We start from the raw sequence: 21,387 nt of genomic DNA, 5'->3' as shown, positions 1-21,387 counted from the left end.
CAAACTCATCCAAAACTCTGCTGCCTGTATCTTAACTCGCACCAAGTCTCGTTCACCCCTCACCCCTGTGCTCGCTGACCTACATTAGCTGCTGGTTCAGCAACACCTCGATTTTTAAAATTCTCATCCTTGTTTTCAAATCCCTCCATGGCCTCACCCATCTCTATCTCTATAACCTCCTCCAGCCCTACGATCTTCCGCGATATCTGCACTCCTCCAATTCTGACCTCATGCACGTTTTAATTGCTCCCCCATTGACGACTGTGCCTTCAGCTGCCGAGACCATAAGCTCTAGAATTCCCTCCCTAAACCTCTCGCCTCTTTTTCTTCCTTTTTAGACGCTCCTTAAAACCTATCTCTTCTGCCCGAATATCGCTCTATGTGGAAAGGTGTCTAATTTTGATTTATAACGCTCCTCTGAAGAGCCTTGGGATGTTTTACTACGTTAAAGCTGCTATATAAATGCAAGTTGTTGTTGTTGAAATGATTATTATTTTGTTTGAATAGTTGTGAATGTTCCTAGCTTGACAGCTATTGGATTCTATTTTTTATAGATGTCTTAGTTATGAATGGAGTTGAAAAGCTGTTGCTATTGATGTTATTATGAACTTTTTATCTGTTGCAGTGTTGGTGATGCAGTGTGCACCATATCCGCTGCGACTTGTTTTCCAGAGCCTTTTGTTAATGAAGGCAAGCGTCTTGGCTACATGCACAGGAACTTTGCAGGAACGAGATTTTCAGATCATGTGGCTCTGCTTTCAGTTTTCCAGGCCTGGGATGATGCAAGGTATTATTCCAATGATGTGCAAGAAAACAAATGCTTGCTAAATTGTGTTTATATTGTTGTACAGTACGACTAGAATCCGATAAAATAAACTTCTTCATGTAGGCATTTGCATTTTGTTTTGTTTTTCTAGGATGGGAGGAGAAGATGCAGAAATACGGTTTTGTGATCATAAAAGGTTAAACATGGCAACTTTGCGGATGACATGGGAGGCTAAAGTTCAGCTGAAGGACATCCTTATCAACTCCGGCTTCCCTGAAGGTAATATTAAATGAACAAAATTGTGCTTTAGTGCTCTTTTTGATCTTTTGAAATCTAAAATGTACTATGAGCTGGATTTTCGGGTCCTTTGCGCTCCGGGTCTTGCCCCGAGCGGCGTGAAATCGGGCGGCAAGGTCTTCTATGTCTGGTTGGGAGCTTCGGGTCGGGTTTAGCAGCGGCGCTTAGAAGCACCGCCGGGAAGAGCTGCGTCAGGTGTTCAAAGCCTCTCGTGACACCGGCGCGAGTTTTGACTCGCACCCGAAGCGTGCTCCGCGATGACTGCCAGTGAACCAGAGTGGTCCAGCCATGTCGGCGGCAGTGAGGTAGGTAAAGTGCAGAAAAGTACGAGTGTTTGTTCTTTTAATTGTTTTTAGCCATTTGTGTTGTGGTGGCGTGGGGAATGTTTTGTGTATTTTTTTTAAGGTGTGTGTCCCCCCGCAAGGCCTCTCTCGGAGCGCTCCCGGCCCGGCACTTTAGTTGGCAAGGTTCCCATTTTTGCGCCACAAAAGTAGTAGAATGCCTCCCTTCGCGCTGTGCGCCTTGGCGCAGGGCCCAGATGGCGCAAATTTCTTACAAGAGTGCAACCTATTCCCGGCTGGTAACTTTCCCACTGGTTTTAAAAGTATTTTGTTAAAGTTATAATACTGACATAAAATAGAAAGATGCGTTTCAAGAGATGTACACTATTTCTGTTTGCTTTTCCATGCTAAGTGATGCTCCGACTAAAGACAAAACTTTTTATTAAACAAATATCTATCAACCTGATGACATGATTTAATTTGTTCAATGTGTCGCAAGAATCAATTTCTTGCCTTAGATTTTGACGGTGGTCTCGACATTTACAGAGCACTGTTGGCGAGATCTGAGTGAACACTTCCTTCACTCGCTGTGAGAGAAGGCTAATTGGTGCAGGAGTCATCAAATCATACATCAAAGAAGGAGACCATTTGGCCCATCGACCTGTTTCTGCTGTTTGAAAGAGCTACCCAATCAGTCCCACTCTCCTGTTCTTTCTCGATAGCAATGCAATGTTTTCATAGAAACATAGAAAATAGGTGCAGGAGTAGGCTATTCGGCCCTTCGATCCTGCACCACCATTCATAGAAACATAGAAAATAGGTGCAGGAGCAGGCCATTCGGCCCTTCTAGCCTGCACCGCCATTCAATGAGTTCATGGCTGAACATGCAACTTCAGTACCCCATTCCTGCTTTCTCACCATACCCCTTGATCCCCTTAGTAGTAAGGACTACATCTAACTCTTTTTTGAATATATTTAGTGAATTGGCCTCAACAACTTTCTGTGGTAGAGAATTCCACAGGTTCACCACTCTCTGGGTGAAGAAGTTCCTCCTCATCTCGGTCCTAAATGGCTTGCCCCCTTATCCTTAGACTGTGACCCCTGGTTCTGGACTTCCCCAACATTGGGAACATTCTTCCTGCATCTAACCTGTCTAAACCCATCAGAATTTTAAACGTTTCTATGAGGTCCCCTCTCATTCTTCTGAACTCCAGTGAATACAAGCCCAGTTGATCCAGTTTTTCTTGATAGGTCAGTCCCGCCATCCCAGGAATCAGTCTGGTGAACCTTCGCTGCACTCCCTCAACAGCAAGAATGTCCTTCCTCAGGTTAGGAGACCAAAACTGTACACAATACTCCAGGTGTGGCCTCACCAATGCCCTGTACAACTGTAGCAACACCTCCCTGCCCCTGTACTCAAATCCTCTCGCTATGAAGGCCAACATGCCATTTGCTTTCTTAACCGCCTGCTGTACCTGCATGCCAACCTTCAATGACTGATGTACCATGACACCCAGGTTTCGTTGCACCTCCCCTTTTCCTAATCTGTCACCATTCAGATAATAGTCTGCCTCTCTGTTGTTACCACCAAAGTGGATAACCTCACATTTATCCACATTATACTTCATCTGCCATGCATTTGCCCACTCACCTAACCTATCCAAGTCGCTCTGCAGCCTCATAGCATCCTCCTCGCAGCTCACACTGCCACCTAACTTAGTGTCGTCCGCAAATTTGGAGATACTACATTTAGTCCCCTCGTCTAAATCATTAATGTACAATGTAAACAGCTGGGGCCCCAGCACAGAACCTTGCGATACCCCACTAGTCACCGCATGCCATTCTGAAAAGTCCCCATTTACTCCTACTCTTTGCTTCCTGTCTGACAACCAGTTCTCAATCCATGTCAGCACACTACCCCCAATCCCATGTGCTTTAACTTTGCACATTAATCTCTTGTGTGGGACCTTGTCGAAAGCCTTCTGAAAGTCCAAATATACCACATCAACTGGTTCTCCCTTGTCCACTCTACTGGAAACATCCTCAAAAAATTCCAGAAGATTTGTCAAGCATGATTTCCCTTTCACAAATCCATGCTGACTTGGACCTATCATGTCACCTCTTTCCAAATCCGCTGCTATGACATCCTTAATAATTGATTCCATCATCTTACCCACTACCGATGTCAGGCTGACCGGTCTATAATTCCCTGTTTTCTCTCCCTCCTTTTTTAAAAAGTGGGGTTACATTGGCTACCCTCCACTCCATAGGAACTGATCCAGAGTCAATGGAATGTTGGAAAATGACTGTCAATGCATCCGCTATTTCCAAGGCCACCTCCTTAAGTACTCTGGGATGCAGTCCATCAGGCCCTGGGGATTTATCGGCCTTCAATCCCATCAATTTCCCCAACACAATTTCCCGACTAATAAGGATTTCCCTCAGTTCCTCCTCCTTACTAGACCCTCTGACCCCTTTTATATCCGGAAGGTTGTTTGTGTCCTCCTTAGTGAATACCGAACCAAAGTACTTGTTCAATTGGTCCGCCATTTCTTTGTTCCCCGTTATGACTTCCCCTGATTCTGACTGCAGGAGACCTACGTTTGTTTTTACTAACCTTTTTCTCTTTACATATCTATAGAAACTTTTGCAATCCGTCTTAATGTTCCCTGCAAGTTTCTTCTCGTACTCCATTTTCCCTGCCCTAATCAAACCCTTTGTCCTCCTCTGCTGAGTTCTAAATTTCTCCCAGTCTCCGGGTTCACTGCTATTTCTGGCCAATTTGTATGCCACTTCCTTGGCTTTAATACTATCCCTGATTTCCCTTGATAGCCACGGTTGAGCCACCTTCCCTTTTTTATTTTTACGCCAGACAGGAATGTACAATTGTAGTTCATCCATGTCTGCCATTGCCCATCCACAGTCAACCCCTTAAGTATCATTCGCCAATCAATCCTAGCCAATTCACACCTCATACCTTCAAAGTTACCCTTCTTTAAGTTCTGGACCTTGGTCTCTGAATTAACTGTTTCATTCTCCATCCTAATGCAGAATTCCACCATATTATGGTCACTCTTCCCCAAGGGGCCTTGCACAACGGGATTGCTAATTAATCCTCTCTCATTACACAACCCCCAGTCTAAGATGGCCTCCCCCCTAGTTGGTTCCTCGACATATTGGTCTAGAAAACCATCCCTTATGCACCTCAGGAAATCCTCCTCCACCGTATTGCTTCCAGTTTGGTTAGCCCAATCTATGTGCATATTAAAGTCACCCATTATAACTGCTGCACCCTTATTGCATGCACCCCTAATTTCCTGTTTGATGCCCTCCCCAACATCACTACTACTGTTTGGAGGTCTGTACACAACTCCCACTAACGTTTTTTGCCCTTTGGTGTTCTGCAGCTCTACCCATATAGATTCCACATCATCCAAGCTAATGTCCTTCCTAACTATTGCATTAATCTCCTCTTTAACCAGCAATGCTACCCCACCTCCTTTTCCTTTTATTCTATCCTTCCTGAATGTTGAATACCCCTGGATGTTGAGTTCCCAGCCCTGATCATCCTGGAGCCACGTCTCCGTAATCCCAATCACATCATATTTGTTAACATCTATTTGCACAGTTAATTCATCCACCTTATTACGGATACTCCTTGCATTAAGACACAAAGCCTTCAGGCTTGTTTTTTTAACACCCTTTGTCCTTTTAGAATTTTGCTGTACAGTGGCCCTTTTTGTCTTGGGTTTCTCTGCCCTCCACTTTTCCTCATCTCCTTTCTGTCTTTTGTTTTTGTCTCGTTTTTGTTTCCCTCTGTCTCCCTGCATTGGTTCCCATCCCCCTGCCATATTAGTTTAACTCCTCCCCAACAGCACTCGCAAACACTCCCCCTAGGACATTGGTTCCGGTCCTGCCCAGGTGCAGACCGTCCGGTTTGTACTGGTCCCACCTCTCCCAGAACCGGTTCCAATGTCCCAGGAATTTGAATCCCTCCCTGCTGCACCACTGTTCAAGCCACGTATTCATCTGCGCTATCCTGCGATTCTTACTCTGACTAGCACATGGCACTGGTAGCAATCCTGAGATTACTACTTTTGAGGTCCTACTTTTTAATTTAGCTCAATTTAATTTAATTCAATAAGATCATGGCTGATCATTCACCTCAGTACCCCTTTCCTGTTTTCTTTCCATACCCCTTGATCCCTTTAGCCGTAAGGGCCATATCTAACTCCCCCTTGAATATATCCAACGAACTGGCATCAACAACTCCCTGCGGTAGAGAATTCCACAGGTTAACAACTCTGAGTGAAGAAGTTTCTCGTCATCTCAGTCCTAAATGGCATATCCCTTATCCTTGGACTGTGTCCCCTGGTTCTGGACTTCCCCAACATCGGGAACATTCTTCCTGCATCTAACCTGTCCAGTCCCATTTGAAGTATTTATTCAATTCCCTATTGAAAGTTACTATTAAATCTGCTTCCACCTCCCTTTCAGGCAGTGCTTTCTAGATCATCATAACTTGCTGCCTAAAAAAAATTCTCATCTCCTGTTGGGTTCCTTTCCCAATTACCTTAAATCTGAGATCTCTGGTTACCGACCCTCCTGCCAGTGAAAACAGTTTCTTCCTATTTACTCCAAAACCCTTCATAATTTGAACACTTCCCCTTAACCTTCTCTGCTCTGAGAACAATCCCAGCTTCTATAGCCTCTCCACTGTCATTCTATTAAATTTCCTCTGCATCCTCTCTAAGTCCTTGGCATCCTTCCCAAGTGTGGTGCCCAGAATTGGACATAATACTCCCAACTGAGGCTGAACCAGTGATTTATAAAAATTGCCGAGGTTTATATAGAAGTCCATGCACAATAGTAAGTTGTGAAATGCATGACCCTGCATTCTGTTTATTTTGCATCTGCAGAGTTGAGACTCGTACTCCGTAACGGCAGATAAGACAATGCAGAACTAGAATAGATTGTTTCTGTTTACATACTAGGAATGTTTGTCTTGAGCAGACCTCTGAAGCAGATGTTAATTGAAACAGAATATATGCTGTTTCTCAATGTTTTGAATACTGAGCAATGTTTTCTCTTTTTCCTTCTAAACAGAGTGCCTGATGACACAAGTATTTAACAATACTGGACCAGATAATAATCTTGATGTGGTTATCTCACTTCTTTGCTTTGGACTTTATCCCAATGTCTGCTACCACAAGGAAAAAAGAAAGATCTTAACCACAGAGGGGCGTAATGCACTTATCCATAAGTCTTCTGTCAATTGTCCTTTCAGCAACCAAGATACAAAGTATCCTTCCCCTTTTTTTGTGTTTGGGGAAAAGGTGAGTAATGTACAGCTCCTTAGTGTCCAAAACAGCCCAAGAGCTATTTCATTTCAGACACCTGAACTCGCAGATCATAGTTTTCCAATTAATTTATTTTCTGCTACTTTCTCCGTAGCTCCTTCTACTAAACCTTTGAGACCACTTAAAAACACAGTGGGATCTGTATACTATTTGTACTGTTATTCACTCTCTTTTCACCCGCCATGCTATTTTTCTTTAAAATATGGTCGGATATAATTTAGCAAAAAGCTAAAATTCATGTGTGAAGAACAGTGAATCTGACATGAGTTTGATCATAGTCATGTAGGTGTGCTACTTTTTCTTTGAGAGTCCATTAGACCCTCGGGGAAAGCAGGATATTTAAATAAGAACATAAGAAATAGGAGCAGGAGTAGGCCAATCGGCCCCGTGAGCCTGCTCCGCAATTCAATAAGATCATGGCTGATCTGATCATGGACTCAGCTCCACTTCCCTGCCCGCTCCCCATATCCCCTTATCGTTTAAGAAACTGTCTATTTCTGTCTTAAATTTATTTAATGTCCCAGCTTCCACAGCTCTCTGAGGCAGCGAATTCCACAGATTTACGACCCTCTGAGAGAAGAAATTTCTCATCTCAGTTTTAAATGGGTGGCCCCTTATTCTAAGATCATGCCCTCTACTTCTAGTCTCCCCCACCAGTGGAAACATCCTCTCTGCATCCACCTTGTCAAGCCCCCTCATAATCTTATACGTTTCGATTAGATCACCTCTCATTCTTCTGAATTCCAATGAGTCGAGGCCCAACCTACTCAACCTTTCCTCATAAGTCAACCCCCTCATCTCCGGAATCAACGTAGTGAACCTTCTCTGAACTGCCTCCAAAGCAAGTATATCCTTTCGTAAATATGGAAACCAAAACTGCACGCAGTATTCCAGGTGTGGTCTCACCAATACCCTGTACAACTGTAGCAAGACTTCCCTGCTTTTATATTCCATCCCCTTTCCAATAAAGGCCAAGATTCCATTGACCTTCCTGATCACTTGCTGCACCTGCCATGTTTCATGCACAAGTACCCCCAGGTCCTGCTGTACTGCAGCACTTTGCAATCTTTCTCCATTTAAATAATAACTTGCTCTTTGATTTTTTTTTTGCCAAAGTGCATAACCTCACACTTTGCAACATTATACTCCATCTGCCAAATTTTTGCCTACTCACTTAGCCTGTCTATGTCCTTTTGCAGCTTTTTTATGTCCTCCTCACACATTGCTTTTCCTCCCATCTTTGTATCGTCAGCAAACTTGGCTACGTTACACTCAGTCCCTTCTTCCAAGTCGTTAATATAGATTGTAAATAGTTGGGGTTCCAGCACTAATCCCTGCGACACCCCACTCGTTACTGATTGATTGCCAACCAGAGAATGAACCATTTATCCCGGCTCTCTGTTTTCTGTTAGTTAGCCAATCTTCTATCCATGCTAATATATTGCCCCCAACCCCATGAACTTTTATCTTATGCAGTAACCTTTTATGTGGCACTTTGTCAACTGCCTTCTGGAAATCTAAATACACCACATCCACTGGTTCCCCTTTATCCACCTTGTTCGTTACATCCTTAAAGAATTCAGCAAATTTGTCAAACATGACTTCCCCTTCATAAATCCATGCTGACTCTGCCTGACCGAATGTTGCTTTTCCAAATGTCCTATTACTGCTTCTTTAATAATGGACTCCAACATTTTCCCAACCACAGATGTTAGGCTAACTGGTCTATAGTTTCCTGCTTTTTGTTGCCTCCTTTTTTGAATAGGGGCATTATATTTGCAGTTTTCCAATCTGCTGGGACCTTAACAGAATCCAGGGAATTTTGGTAAATTATAACCAATGCATCCACAATCCCTGCCGCTACTTCTCTTCAGACCCTAGGATGCAAGCCATCAGGTCCAGGGGATTTATCTGCCTTTAGTCCCATTATCTTACTGAGTACCACCACCTCAGTGATTGTGATTGTGTTAAGTTCCTCCCCCCCTGTTGCCCCTTGACTATCCACTGTTGGAATATTGTTAGTGTCCTCTACCGTAAGAACTGATGCAAAATATTTGTTCAGAGTTTCTGCCATCCCCATGTTCCCCATTACTAATTCCCAGGTCTCGTCCTCTCAGGAACCAACATTTACTTTAGCCACTTTTTTTTTATATATACCTATATAAATTCTTGGTATCTGTTTTTATATTTTGTGCTAGTTTACTTTCATAGTCTATCTTCCCTTTCTTAATAATTTGTTACAGCTGAAATCAGTTACATGTGTTAATCAAAGGGACAAGCCAGCCGACTGAGTAAAATCAGTCACCTATTTATTCTCTTGTGCTTATTGAATATAAGGTTAAGATGTTTGAAGCTGAGCAATACAGAAGAGATTGGTCCCAGATTTGATTCCTGGGCTCTGTTCAATCCGGGCACTAGGATCAGTTATAGAGTCCCGACTCCCAGCCAAGCTGAGATCACAGCGTTGAGTAGAGAAAATTTAATCATGAATGCCACTCTTTTTTTCTACGGTACAGCTTAATACAAATGATCCCTCTTGCATTGGCCTTTATTTCCCAGCCACTCCCCAAAGCAAGTTGCAATCAGAGCATGTTTTATGATTGTTAAGCGCAAAGTGTTTCAAAATGGTGTACTGAATGTGAATAAAGTTGAATTTTCAGAGTATTTAAATTAATTCCTTGTTGCTTCAAGTTTTATTTAAATTGGTTTATATTAAAGTCAATAGACTTCAAACTGGGCGCCTGGAAAGATTCGCATTCGATACCAGTTTTTAATTTGTTGTTGCATCAGATACTTAGGCATGGCCGGGCAACATTGTACAGCCACATTCAAACCTAATTTGTTAAAAATTTAACAAGTTTGCTATGGTAATGAAGTTTTACAAAAAAAGGTGTGTGTTGAACATCATCAGCTTGACCAATTACTGAATGGATGGATATTTTTCCTCAGATTCGAACTCGGGCTGTATCTGCCAAGGCGATGACTTTAGTTAGTCCTCTCCAACTGCTCTTTTATGGTTCGAAGAAAGTGACAGCAAATGGAGAAATTATTTTGATGGATGAATGGTAAGAAAGTTTGAAGCTCCTTTTACTTTCAGTAAAAGCTTAATATCCAATTATGTTTAGTGCTTGAGAATCATTTCAATCTGACAGTTGTGCATGAATTAATTGTAATTGTCCTGTGTCTAACCATGATGATGGACAACATTTGTGATAATTCAACACCATTTGGCAGTGTTGAGTAACATAATGTAAAAGTGTGTGGGGTACTACATGATCACTGATTTAAAATTTGTGATGCAGCCCATTTAATTGGTTCTTGATAAAAACCAGTGAAGTATTGTATGTGCTTTTCTCACCCCTTTGGATCTTATCTGTTCCTGAAAGGTGATATTGAATAGATAATTCCTATTAACTTGAACTTCACTGTGTTTGACTTAAAAGTGATACTCGTCCTGGTAGAACACCGTGGTAGTAATTAAACTAATGTCCACATAACCTGTTCCTGTTATTGCAAACGAAGTGTTCAGTGACTAAATGGTGCCATTAGAGACTTTCATGATCTAGAAGTATTTATGTTTTGGCTGTGATATATGAATCATTTGCAATGGGCTAACGTTTCATATCTGAGCCAAGCAGACATCTGGTCACATGTTTTTTTCACTAATAAAAATACAATATGTTCTCCTTGATAGTTTGCAAGATGAAGGGATTTTCTCATTAAGATACTCAAAACATTTCTATATCCTTGGTTTGTCACCTTTTTATGCTTCCATAATCTTATACGTAAGCTATTTTTAAAAATCAAGTTTGGTATGTACTCTACAAAGAGATGTTTGGGTTTTATGAATAATTGCTGCTTCCTGGAGCATTGGTGACAGTGATGTTGGCTCAGTCTGCACTGGAACATGCAACTTATCACAGAAACATCTGGAGATGAAAAAATGCTGATCTTGCCAATTGTGACTTTTAACTGTGTTCTCCCGAAAAACTGTTACTTATAGTTTGGCCACCTTAGAAAAGCTATATCATGTAGGTTTAAGTGTTCTGCAATAAAATATGTCTCCCATTGGTCTTACGCGTATTGGTATTTGCTGTTGTGTAGGGCTCAATTTTCCCCAGTGATCTGTGCCGTTTTTTTGATGCGCGCTGCTTTTTTTGGCCTAAATTAAAATATCCAAGTTTTCCCAAAGATTGTGCGCCAGCGTAACTCAGTCAGTTACGATTTTTTTTAGGTTTGTTTTTTTTGCGTCATAGGGGGCGCAACGTGATGTCTAGGACAGTTTTTCACATTTCTGCAAGTTTGGCCAACTTACATTTTACCTAGGATGGCGTATGTGACAACTCCTAAAAAACCTTCTGGGCATTTAAGAAAAACCAGCGCACATTAAAAAGATGTCATTGTTTTGAGGCGAAGTTTTGGAGGGAGTCAAGAACATATTAAATATGCATCATGAAGCTTGATTTTTTTCAAACTTAAAACGCAGAAAATGGAAGTTTAATGCAATTCTTTAATTTTGGATTTTTTTCAATGTGCAACGCCACTTGGAAGCCGAACTGAAGGGATGAGAACCCTTACATATCAAAAGAAGCCTGGTAGGGGGGGGGGGGGGGGGGGGGTGGCGGTGTTTGCCGAGCCCGTGTGTCCGGGCGAGGGAGTGATTCTGCCGGCCGATCCTTGAGCCCGGTGAGGAGACGTTCGGTTGGTGTAGGAGGCACTTTGGAAAAAATATATAAAATTAAAGAATTGCATTAGACCTGATTGCCCCAAATGTTCTCATATGCATACCTAGCTTCCCGTTCTAAGCAAGCCTAATGCGCATGCGCAGACCTGGGTGTGGTCCATACTAGGGTGTCGACCTTGGGGAGAGAGAGAACAAGAAGCTTGTCCTGCTGTTTTGAGTTTCTTGCAAAGGTACAATTTAATCATGGGGGCAATACTGACAATGCCATACATCGTGCAAGCCTTCTGCACGATGATGCTGCGGAGGAGATGATTGATTCAACGTCATTGCATGAGGAACCTCAGAGCCCAGAGAGTGCTGGGCAGGAGGCCTTGCGCACATTGGGTATATTGAGACAGGCGTTCATGCCTGCACCTGAGTGATGCAGACTGTGTGAGAAGGCTGTGTTTCTGCAAAGAAGTTGTAACTGAGATCTGTGAGTTAGTAAAAGCAGACCTGCACCCTAGAAGCGTCAGGAGGACTGCTTTGTCAGTTGAAGTGAAGGTTACAGCTGCACTTTCATTCTATGCATCTGGATCCTTCCAGGCCACAACTGGGGCTGTGTGCGCCATTTCTCAACATGCAACATATATCTACATTCGGCAGGTGACTGCTGCACTATATGCATGGAAAAATGACTACATAAAGTTCCCCAGGACCACCCAGGCAATGTGTGAAAGGGCTGTGGGCTTCTCCAGGATTGCATGCTTCCCAAAGGTACAGGGCTACATTGATTGTACCCACGTTGCCTTGCGAGCACCTTTGGAGGATTCCGAGATGTACAGGAACAGAAAAGGCTTCCACTCCATTAATGTGCAGCTCATGTGTGACAACATACATTGCATCATGTCATCCTCGGAGCACCCATGATGTGTTCATCCTACTCGAGAGTGCTATATCTGCCATGTTTCAGCAGCAGCCAGAATGGCAGAGCTGGCTGCTGGGAGACAAAGGGTACGCGTAACCCGGACGGAAGCTGACCAGGAATACAACATGTTACACATTGCGACGCACAGCATAATAGAGAGGACCATTGGCATCTTGAAGCAGCGTTTCTGATTTCTGGACTATTCCGGAGGCTCCTTGCAATACTCTCGAGATTGTTGGTCAGTTCACTGTTGCCTGCTGCATGCTGCATAACTTAGCCATCATGAGGGAGCAGCAGCTGGTAATAGAAGACCCACCTGAGGTGGGAGTGGCTGGTGATGAGGAGGAAGATGAAGATGCAAATGAGGAGGAGGCCGAGGAAGCCATGCAACTACCTGAACCCGGAGCGTGACGGCGGAGGAGGGTAGGCCGTCCTGCCCCTTTAACGATTGCTCGAGCCTTGCATCAGCAGCTCATCCGTGAACGCTTTGCTGCCTGAAAGCTCAGCAGCAACTATTCCAAATTGACCATGTTTACTGTTTGGACCTGTTCCCTAATGTTGTGTTAATAATGGAACAAATAATGGAAATGATTCAGTTATAATTTAAAATATATTTTATTCAAAAGTTTAACAAACACTTGTTTGTACTTAACTTTAATAAAAATATTCTTGTATCAAACTTTAAAGATTTCAATTAAGATCACCTACAAACTCTTAAGATCACTTGAAAACTTTAAGATCACTTCCAAACTTTTAAACTTGTAAATTTACATAATTTACAAAAAACTTTTAATTTGAGAACAATTACAATAGTAACAATAATAATAACAATAGAAAAGAACATAACATAAGAACATAAGAATTAGGAACAGGAGTCGGCCATCTAGCCCCTCGAGCCTGCTCCGCCATTCAACAAGATCATGGCTGATCTGGCCGTGGACTCAGCTCCACTTACCCGCCCGCTCCCCGTAACCCTTAATTCCCTTATTGGTTAAAAATCTATCTATCTGTGATTTGAATACATTCAATGAACTAGCCTCAACTGCTTCCTTGGGCAGAGAATTCCACAGATTCACAATCCTCTGGGAGAAGAAATTCCTTCTCAACTCGGTTTTAAATTGGCTCCCCTGTATTTTGAAGCTGTGCCCCCCAGTTCTAGTCTCCCCGACCAGTGGAAACAACCTCTCTGCCTCTATCTTGTCTATCCCTTTCATTATTTTAAATGTTTCTATAAGATCACCCCTCATCCTGAACTCCAACGAGTAAAGACCCAGTCTACTCAATCTATCATCATAAGGTAACCCCCTCATTTCCGGAATCAGCCTAGTAAATCGTCTCTGTACCCCCTCCAAGGCTAGTATATCCTTCCTTAAGTAAGGTGACCAAAACTGCACGCAGTACTCCAGGTGCGGCCTCACCAATACCCTGTACAGTTGCAGCAGGACCTCCCTGCTTTTGTACTCCATCTCTCTCGCAATGAAGGCCAACATTCCATTCGTCTTCCTGATTACCTGCTGCACCTGCAAACTAACTTTTTGGGATTTATGCACAAGGACCCCCAGGTCCCTCTGCACCGCAGCATGTTGTAATTTCTCACCATTCAAATAATATTCCCTTTTACTGTTTTTTTTTCCCAAGGTGGATGACCTCACTCTTTCCAACATTGTATTCCATCTGCCAAACCTTAGCCCATTCGCTTAACCTATCTAAATCTCTTTGCAGCCTCTCTGTGTCCTCTACACAACCCGCTTTCCCACTAATCTTTGTGTCATCTGCAAATTTTGTTGCACTACACTCTGTCCCCTCTTCCAGGTCATCTATGTATATTGTAAACAGTTGTGGTCCCAGCACCGATCCCTGTGGCACACCACTAACCACCGATTTCCAACCCGAAAAGGACCCATTTATCCCGACTCTCTGCTTTCTGTTAGCCAGCCAATTCTCTATCCATGCTAATACATTTCCTCTGACTCCGCGTACCTTTATCTTCTGCAGTAACCTTTTGTGTGGCACCTTATCGAATGCCTTTTGTAAATCTAAATACACCACATCCATCGGTACACCTCTATCCACCATGCTCGTTATATCCTCAAAGAATTCCAGTAAATTAGTTAAACATGATTTCCCCTTCATGAATCCATGTTGTGTCTGCTTGATTGCACTATTCCTATCTAGATGTCCCGCTATTTCTTCATCAAGCATTTTCCCCACTACAGATGTTAAACTAACCGGCCTATAGTTATCTGCCTTTTGTCTGCCCCCTTTTTTAAACAGAGGCGTTACATTAGCTGCTTTCCAATCCACTGGTACCTCCCCAGAGTCCAGAGAATTTTGCTAGATTATAACGAATGCATCTGCTATAACTTCCGCCCATCTCTTTTAATACCCTGGGATGCATTTCATCAGGACCAGGGGACTTGTCTACCTTGAGTCCCATTAGCCTGTCCAGCACTACCTCCCTAGTGATTGTCTCAAGGTCCTCCCTTCCCACATTCCCGTGACCAGCAATTTTTGGCATGGTTTTTGTGTCTTCCACTGTGAAGACCGAAGCAAAATAATTGTTTAAGGTCTCAGCCATTTCCACATTTCCCATTACTAAATCCCCCTTCTCATCATCTAAAGGACCAACATTTACTTTAGTCACTCTTTGCCGTTTTATATATCAGTAAAAGCTTTTACTATCTGTTTTTATGTTTTGCGCAAGTTTACTTTCGTAATCTATCTTTCCTTTCTTTATTGCTTTCTTAGTCATTCTTTGCTGTCGTTTAAAATTTTCCCAATCTTCTAGTTTCCCACTAACCTTGGCCACCTTATACGCATTGGTTTTTAATTTGATACTCTCCTTTATTTCCTTGGTTATCCACGGCTGGTTATTCCTTCTCTTACCGCCCTTTTTCACTGGAATATATTTTTGTTGAGCACTATGAAAGAGCTCCTTAAAAGTCCTCCACTGTTCCTCAATTGTGCCACCATTTAGTCTGTATTCCCAGTCTACTTTAGCTAACTCTGCCCTCATCCCACTGTAGTCCCCTTTGTTTAAGCATAGTATGCTCATTTGAGACACTACTTCCTTACCCTCAATCTGTATTACAAATTCAACCATACTGTGATCACTCATTCCAAGAGGATCTTTTACTAGGAGATACACAGGACCAGATCTAAGATAGCTTGCTCCCTTGTAGGTTCTGCAACATACTGTTCCAGGAAACAATCCCGTATGAATTCCTCCAGGCTACCTTGTGAGATTTGATTTGACCAATCGATATATAGGTTAAAATCCCCCATGATTACTGCCATTCCTTTTTCACATGCCTCTATTATTCCCTTGATTATTGTCCGCCCCACCGTGAAGTTATTATTTGGGGGCCTATAAACTACGCCCACCACAGACTTTTTCCCCTTACTATCTCTAATCTCCACCCACAATGATTCAACATTTTGTTCATTAGAGCCAATATCATCTCTCACAACTGCCCTAATATCATCCTTTATTAACAGAGCCACCCCACCTCCTTTCCCTTCTTGTCTATCCTTCCGAATTGTCAGATACCCCTGTATGTTTAATTCCCAGTCTTGGCCACCCTACAACCACGTTTCTGTAATGGCCACCAAATCATACCCATTTGTAATGATTTGTGCCATCAACTCATTTGCTTTATTTCGAATGCTGCGTGCGTTTAGGTAAAGTGTTTTAATACTAGTTGTTAAACCATGATTTTTAGTTTTGACCCCTCCTATAGCCCCTTTATATTCATACATATTGTCCCTTCCTATCACCTTGTGGTTTACACTTAACCCCAGTGCTACTCTGCTCTGTTGCCTCCTACCTTTTGCATTCTTTCTTGGGGTCCTGTTCATCTGAGCTCTCTCACCCACTCTAACTAGCTCAGAGCCCTCTCCTGGGTTCCGAATACTCCTCGCATTGAGGCACCGAGCTTTCAGGCTTGCCTTTTTATTACACTTTGACCCTTTAGAATTTTGTTGTACATTGGCCCTTTTTGTTTTTTGTCTTGGGTTTCTCTGCCCTCCACTTTTACTCATCTCCTTTCTGTCTTTTTCTTCTGTCTCCATTTTGTTTCCCTCTCTCTCCCTGCATTGGTTCCCATCCTCCTGCCATATTAGTTTAACTCCTCCCCAACAGCACTAGCAAACACTCCCCCTAGGACATTGGTTCCAGTCCTGCCCAGGTGCAGACCGTCCGGTTTGTACTGGTCCCACCTCCCCCAGAACCGGTTCCAATGCCCCAGGAATTTGAATCCCTCCCTGCTGCACCACTGCTCAAGCCACATATTCATTTGTGCTATCCTGCGATTCCTACTCTGACTAGCACGTGGCACTAGTAGCAATCCCGAGATTACTACTTTTGAGGTCCTACTTTTTAATTTAGCTCCTAGCTCCTTAAATTCGTCTCGTAGGACCTCATCCCTTTTTTTACCTATGTCGTTGGTACCAATATGCACCACGACAACTGGCTGTTCTCCCTCCCTTTTCAGAATGTCTGCACCCGCTCCGAGACATCCTTGACCCTTGCACCAGGGAGGCAACATACCATCCTGGAGTCTCGGTTGCGGCCGCAGAAATGCCTGTCTATTCCCCTTACAATTGAATCCCCTATCACTATCGCTCTCCCACTCTTTTTCCTGCCCTCCTGTGCAACAGAGCCAGCCATGGTGCCATGAACTTGGCTGCTGCTGCCCTCCCCTGATGAGTCATCCCCCTCAACAGTACTCAAAGCAGTGTATCTGTTTTGCAGGGGGATGACCGCAGGGGACCCCTGCACTACCTTCCTTGCACTGCTCTTCCTGCTGGTCTTCCATTCCCTAGCTGGCTGTGGACCCTTCATCTGCGGTAAGACCAACTCGCTACACGTGCTACTCACGTCATTCTCAGCATCGTGGATGCTCCAGAGTAAATCCACCCTCAGCTCCAATTCCGCAACACGGACCGTCAGGAGCTGGAGGCGGATACACTTCCCGCACACGTTCCCACATGGTACAGGAGGAGCATATCACGTGACCGAGCTCTCCTGCCATGACTTAACCCTTAGATACACTTAATTTGGCAACAGGTTACTTACTGATATAAAAAAGAAAAAGAAAAGCTACTTGCCAATCACTTACCCCTTTGGCTGTGACGTCATCTTTTGATTCCTTTTTACTTTGCTTTTTCTCCCGGCTGGAGCTGGACAAGCTGGGCCTTTATCGGCCTCACCAACACTGCTCCCGCCTCCGATCTGCCACCGCCTCTCGCAGCCGCTGGGCCTTTATCGGCCTCTCCACGCACCTCGAGCTCCCATCTCTCCTCCACCTTATTTCTAAGACCGCCCACTGCACTTGGTCTTGTTGACTCCACCTCTGCCCACAGACAGTGGCGCAGCATTTCTCGGGTTGGTACCAAGCTTATTCTTTCGAACATCTTGGGTAATGCGGGGACGGGGGGGAGGTGGCGGCAGGCGGTAATGTGGCAGGCCCGGCTTGGGCCTCTTCAGAGACTGGTCTGGGAATTGGAGTTGGAGTGACAGTTGATTCTGTCAATGGCCACGGGGTCTGAGTGTGTTACGTTATTGCAGCAGCTAACTCCCGACATTCTCTCCCTCATGTGCCCTGACAGTGTTTCAACTACCTGCGACATTCCCTCCCTCATGTTCCCGGACACCGTTCCCATTTTTCATGAGAGTGTTGTTACTTCTCCCAACAGTCCTGATACCTCATCACCCACCCCACTGATGGTGTCCAGGAGTGATCGTGTAAGGTCAATGCGCTCCGCACTCATTGCCATCATCTGAACCACATCTGTTGGATCCTGCACCTCAGCAGAGCGCTGTCAAGTTCTCCTTCCCCTCTTCACACCCTGGGTGTGACTCGCTGCATCCCACTAGGACCCGCAGCCTCGGACAATGGGGCCCTGGGTGTGCCTCGCTGCACTCCACTGGAATTCCCAGCCTCGGACTCTGAGAAACCATGGCATGTCCCACCAACACTCGTAGCACTCGGGAAAGGACCTGGCGCCTCAATGGGCGGCACCTGCACCTCCTCCAGAGTGAGTACAACAGTGTGGGCTTCATCGCCTCCTCCTCCCCCTCACCCTCATGGTCTGGAAGGTGCGATTGGAAGATGTTCTCCTCTTCAGGCTCGTCCGCGTCTGAATCCCTGCTTCGGCTTTAGCCTCATCATGCTTGGCCTGAAGTTCTGCAAAATATAACAGACTGACAAATGGTTCGCAGCAGAGGAGGTGGCAGGGCGGCAGGAGTAGGCACACAGCGCAGGCAGCAGGCTCATTTGAAGGATCACGGTGAATGATAGCACATTGCATCAACCGGAGCGTAGCTGACGGAGACATCCCCAGGAACCCAGCATGGCTAGCCTGCGAAGTACTTAACATTTAGCAGTATTTGAGTTTTTGCAAAGCCAAACTGTAGAACTTGCAGGACTTACCCTCTCCCATAAGTGTTGGTCCAGCTTGTGCAGTGGTGGTTGCTTTTCTCCAGGCAGGAACCAACAAAGCAGCGACCCTGTCTTCGAAGGGTGTCAGTAGGTGCAGATTTTCCGGGCCGCCTCCTGTTCGTGTTCATTCCCTTTTTTTTGTGCCACCTTCCTCTGCAAAGATGAAAATATAACTTTTTAGAGAGCGTGTCTTTCTGTTAGGTGGGACATATACAGATGGTCACATTTACAATTGCAATTCCATTGAATAAATGAAAATATTGCTTACACTAACTACTTGACCAAGATCCTGCTGCTACTTTTTGCACTGGCCTCCAGACCTCGAGGTGGTCACCGTTGCACAGTAATCTTCTGCAAATTGGTTCCAGCATTTCTTCATTTCTTTTGGTGAAATTTTTATGTGACCTCTGCTGGTATCCAGCTCATGCCATCTGGGCTCAATTATAGTAACCAGTGCCCCCACTTCATCCTGTAAATTTTGGTCTTTGAGCCACATTGCATCTTGTATTGCAGCTCAGATTTTTCCAATGAGAATTAAAGTTCTCACGCACAACTGGCTCTTTACTGCGCATATGCGCCCACAGCAATGACGTAAAAAATGTTCGTTTTTTTTTTGCGCATGTGCAGAAGGGGGAGGTGGTGGGCATTGTTTTTTCGGCTCCATCCCCCTCCCCCCCCCCCCCCCCCCCCGAAGCTAAAAGACCGGCTGCATGGCGTCAAATTCAACAAATAGAATGGGGAAACTTGCTAGTTTTTTTTTGAATAGTTGGGGCCAAAAAAAATTGGCGTAACTCTTGCAGTATGCCAAAAAACGGCATTGGGGAAAATTGAGCCCATAGTTTTACTGTTCAGCTCGCATTAATTTCAGAGTTGGTTTTGCAGAGCAACCATTATCTTTTTGATCCGTTTGACATTGGTTGTGTTAAATGCTAAATATAGTTTGTACCTTTTAGGATAAAGTTGAAGATGCCTCACTATGTAGCAGCTGGAATTGTTGCTTTGCGTGCAGGAATGGAGGCATTGGTTGTCGAAGTTGCCAAGGATCCTGAATTCATACGGCAACTGGATCCCACACATGAACAGTTGCTGAAGATGATTCGGCAGATTTCAAAACCTGGGGCAGCGGGCATTAATCTTATGGCAAACACAAGGTGAATTGCATGTTATGGTTTCAGACAACATTTTGGGTGCAGTTGTGTGAAGCTTGTATGCTCTCATAATTTAGCAGGAGACACAATTCATGCTCCGATCAATGTGAATCCTAGGACGGATTGTAGCAACCATTGTACCCAAGGTAAGGCTGTTGCAACCAAATCTTGCACAGTGGTCTTTGAAACATTGCTCATGATCCCAGGTTGTCAATCAACTAGTACATATCTGAATTGTTACGGGTGTGTTCTTGAGAAAGGCGTGCAAAAAGGACACTGACTGCTTTCTCCACCCCCCCCCCCCCACGAAGCAGGGTACTGCATTATGTGAAAAGCCCATGAGATTAACCCAACTGCACACTTTCTGGCATAAAAACAGACTCGACTGTTTATAATTTTGTTTGCTCATGCTGTTCATAACTAAAATACAAATCTGCAACAAATCAGACAACACTGAGACATGTACGTAATGTTTAAGTTTCATCCCATGTCTTGACACCATGCAGTCATAACACTGATGTTGCCTAATCACCAATTTCCAAATTACCGTTTAATGTTCCTCAATTTTAGGGTTCTGTACTATGAGCTTAGATTTGGCTTCTTTTTAAAAAGACACACAAACCTCATAGTTGATTCCACGAAACCAGAAGTGCAAATAATGGCCTGGATTTTGCAGTGTCTATCAGCGCTCACTGTTATTAAGGAGTAAATTGGACAGCAACTTTGGTATCCGCACATGTACAGTTAAATTAAATATTCAGGAGTATTTGACAATTTGGAAGGACAGACAGAAAGGAAAAGGAGGTGGGATAGCTCTGTTAATAAAGGATGAGATCAGTGCGTTAGTGAGAAACGATATTGGCTCAGAAGATCAAGATGTTGAATCAGTTTGGGTGGAGATAAGGAATATAATAAGGGGAAAAAGTCGCTGAAGAGCATAGCTTATAGGCCCCCTAACAGTAGCTACACTGTTGGATGGAGTATAAATCAAGAGATAATGGAGGCTTGTAAAAAAGGAACAGCAATAAGCATGACCGATTTTAACCTTCATATTGATTGGACAAAGCAAATTGGCCAGGGTAGCCTTGAGGAAGAGGTCATGGAGTGTATCCGGCATAATTTCCTTGAACAGTATGTTGTGGAACCAACCAGGGAGCAGGCTATCTTAGACCTGGTACTGGGTAATGAGACAGGATTAATAAATGATCTCGTAAAGGATCCTCTAGGAATGAGTGACCATAACATGGTTCAATTTCAAATTCAGTTGGAGGGTGAAAAAGTTGGATCTCAAACCAGTGTCCTAAGCTTAAATAAAGGAGACTATAAAGGTATGAAGGCAGAGTTGGCTAAAGTGGACTGGGAAAATAGATTAAAGAGTGGGATGGTTGATGAGCAGTGACAGACATTTAAGGAGATATTTCATAACACTCAACAAAAATATATCCCAATGAGAAGGGATAAGCATCCGTGGCTAACTTAAGGAAATACAGGATGGTATCAA

The 21,387-nt window shown here is 43.8% G+C and overlaps 1 protein-coding gene across 4 annotated transcripts in view; it reads left to right on the top strand.

Annotated features, from left to right (window-relative positions):
- Nucleotides 1-21,387, top strand: part of dhx9 (DEAH (Asp-Glu-Ala-His) box helicase 9) — a 96,313-nt gene that overhangs the window by 66,616 nt on the left and 8,310 nt on the right. For all 4 annotated transcript variants that reach the window (XM_070887140.1, XM_070887141.1, XM_070887139.1 and 1 more), the window contains 5 exons: nucleotides 626-787; nucleotides 918-1,045; nucleotides 6,451-6,680; nucleotides 9,654-9,769; nucleotides 19,692-19,889. In XM_070887140.1, the coding sequence (XP_070743241.1) occupies nucleotides 626-787; nucleotides 918-1,045; nucleotides 6,451-6,680; nucleotides 9,654-9,769; nucleotides 19,692-19,889 (834 nt within the window). The remainder of the gene's footprint in view (nucleotides 1-625; nucleotides 788-917; nucleotides 1,046-6,450; nucleotides 6,681-9,653; nucleotides 9,770-19,691; nucleotides 19,890-21,387) is intronic.

The sequence above is a fragment of the Pristiophorus japonicus genome, chromosome 8 (genome assembly GCF_044704955.1).
Source record: "Pristiophorus japonicus isolate sPriJap1 chromosome 8, sPriJap1.hap1, whole genome shotgun sequence".
NCBI classification, from domain to species: Eukaryota; Metazoa; Chordata; class Chondrichthyes; family Pristiophoridae; genus Pristiophorus; species Pristiophorus japonicus.
This window is presented reverse-complemented; position numbering and strand designations above follow the sequence as displayed.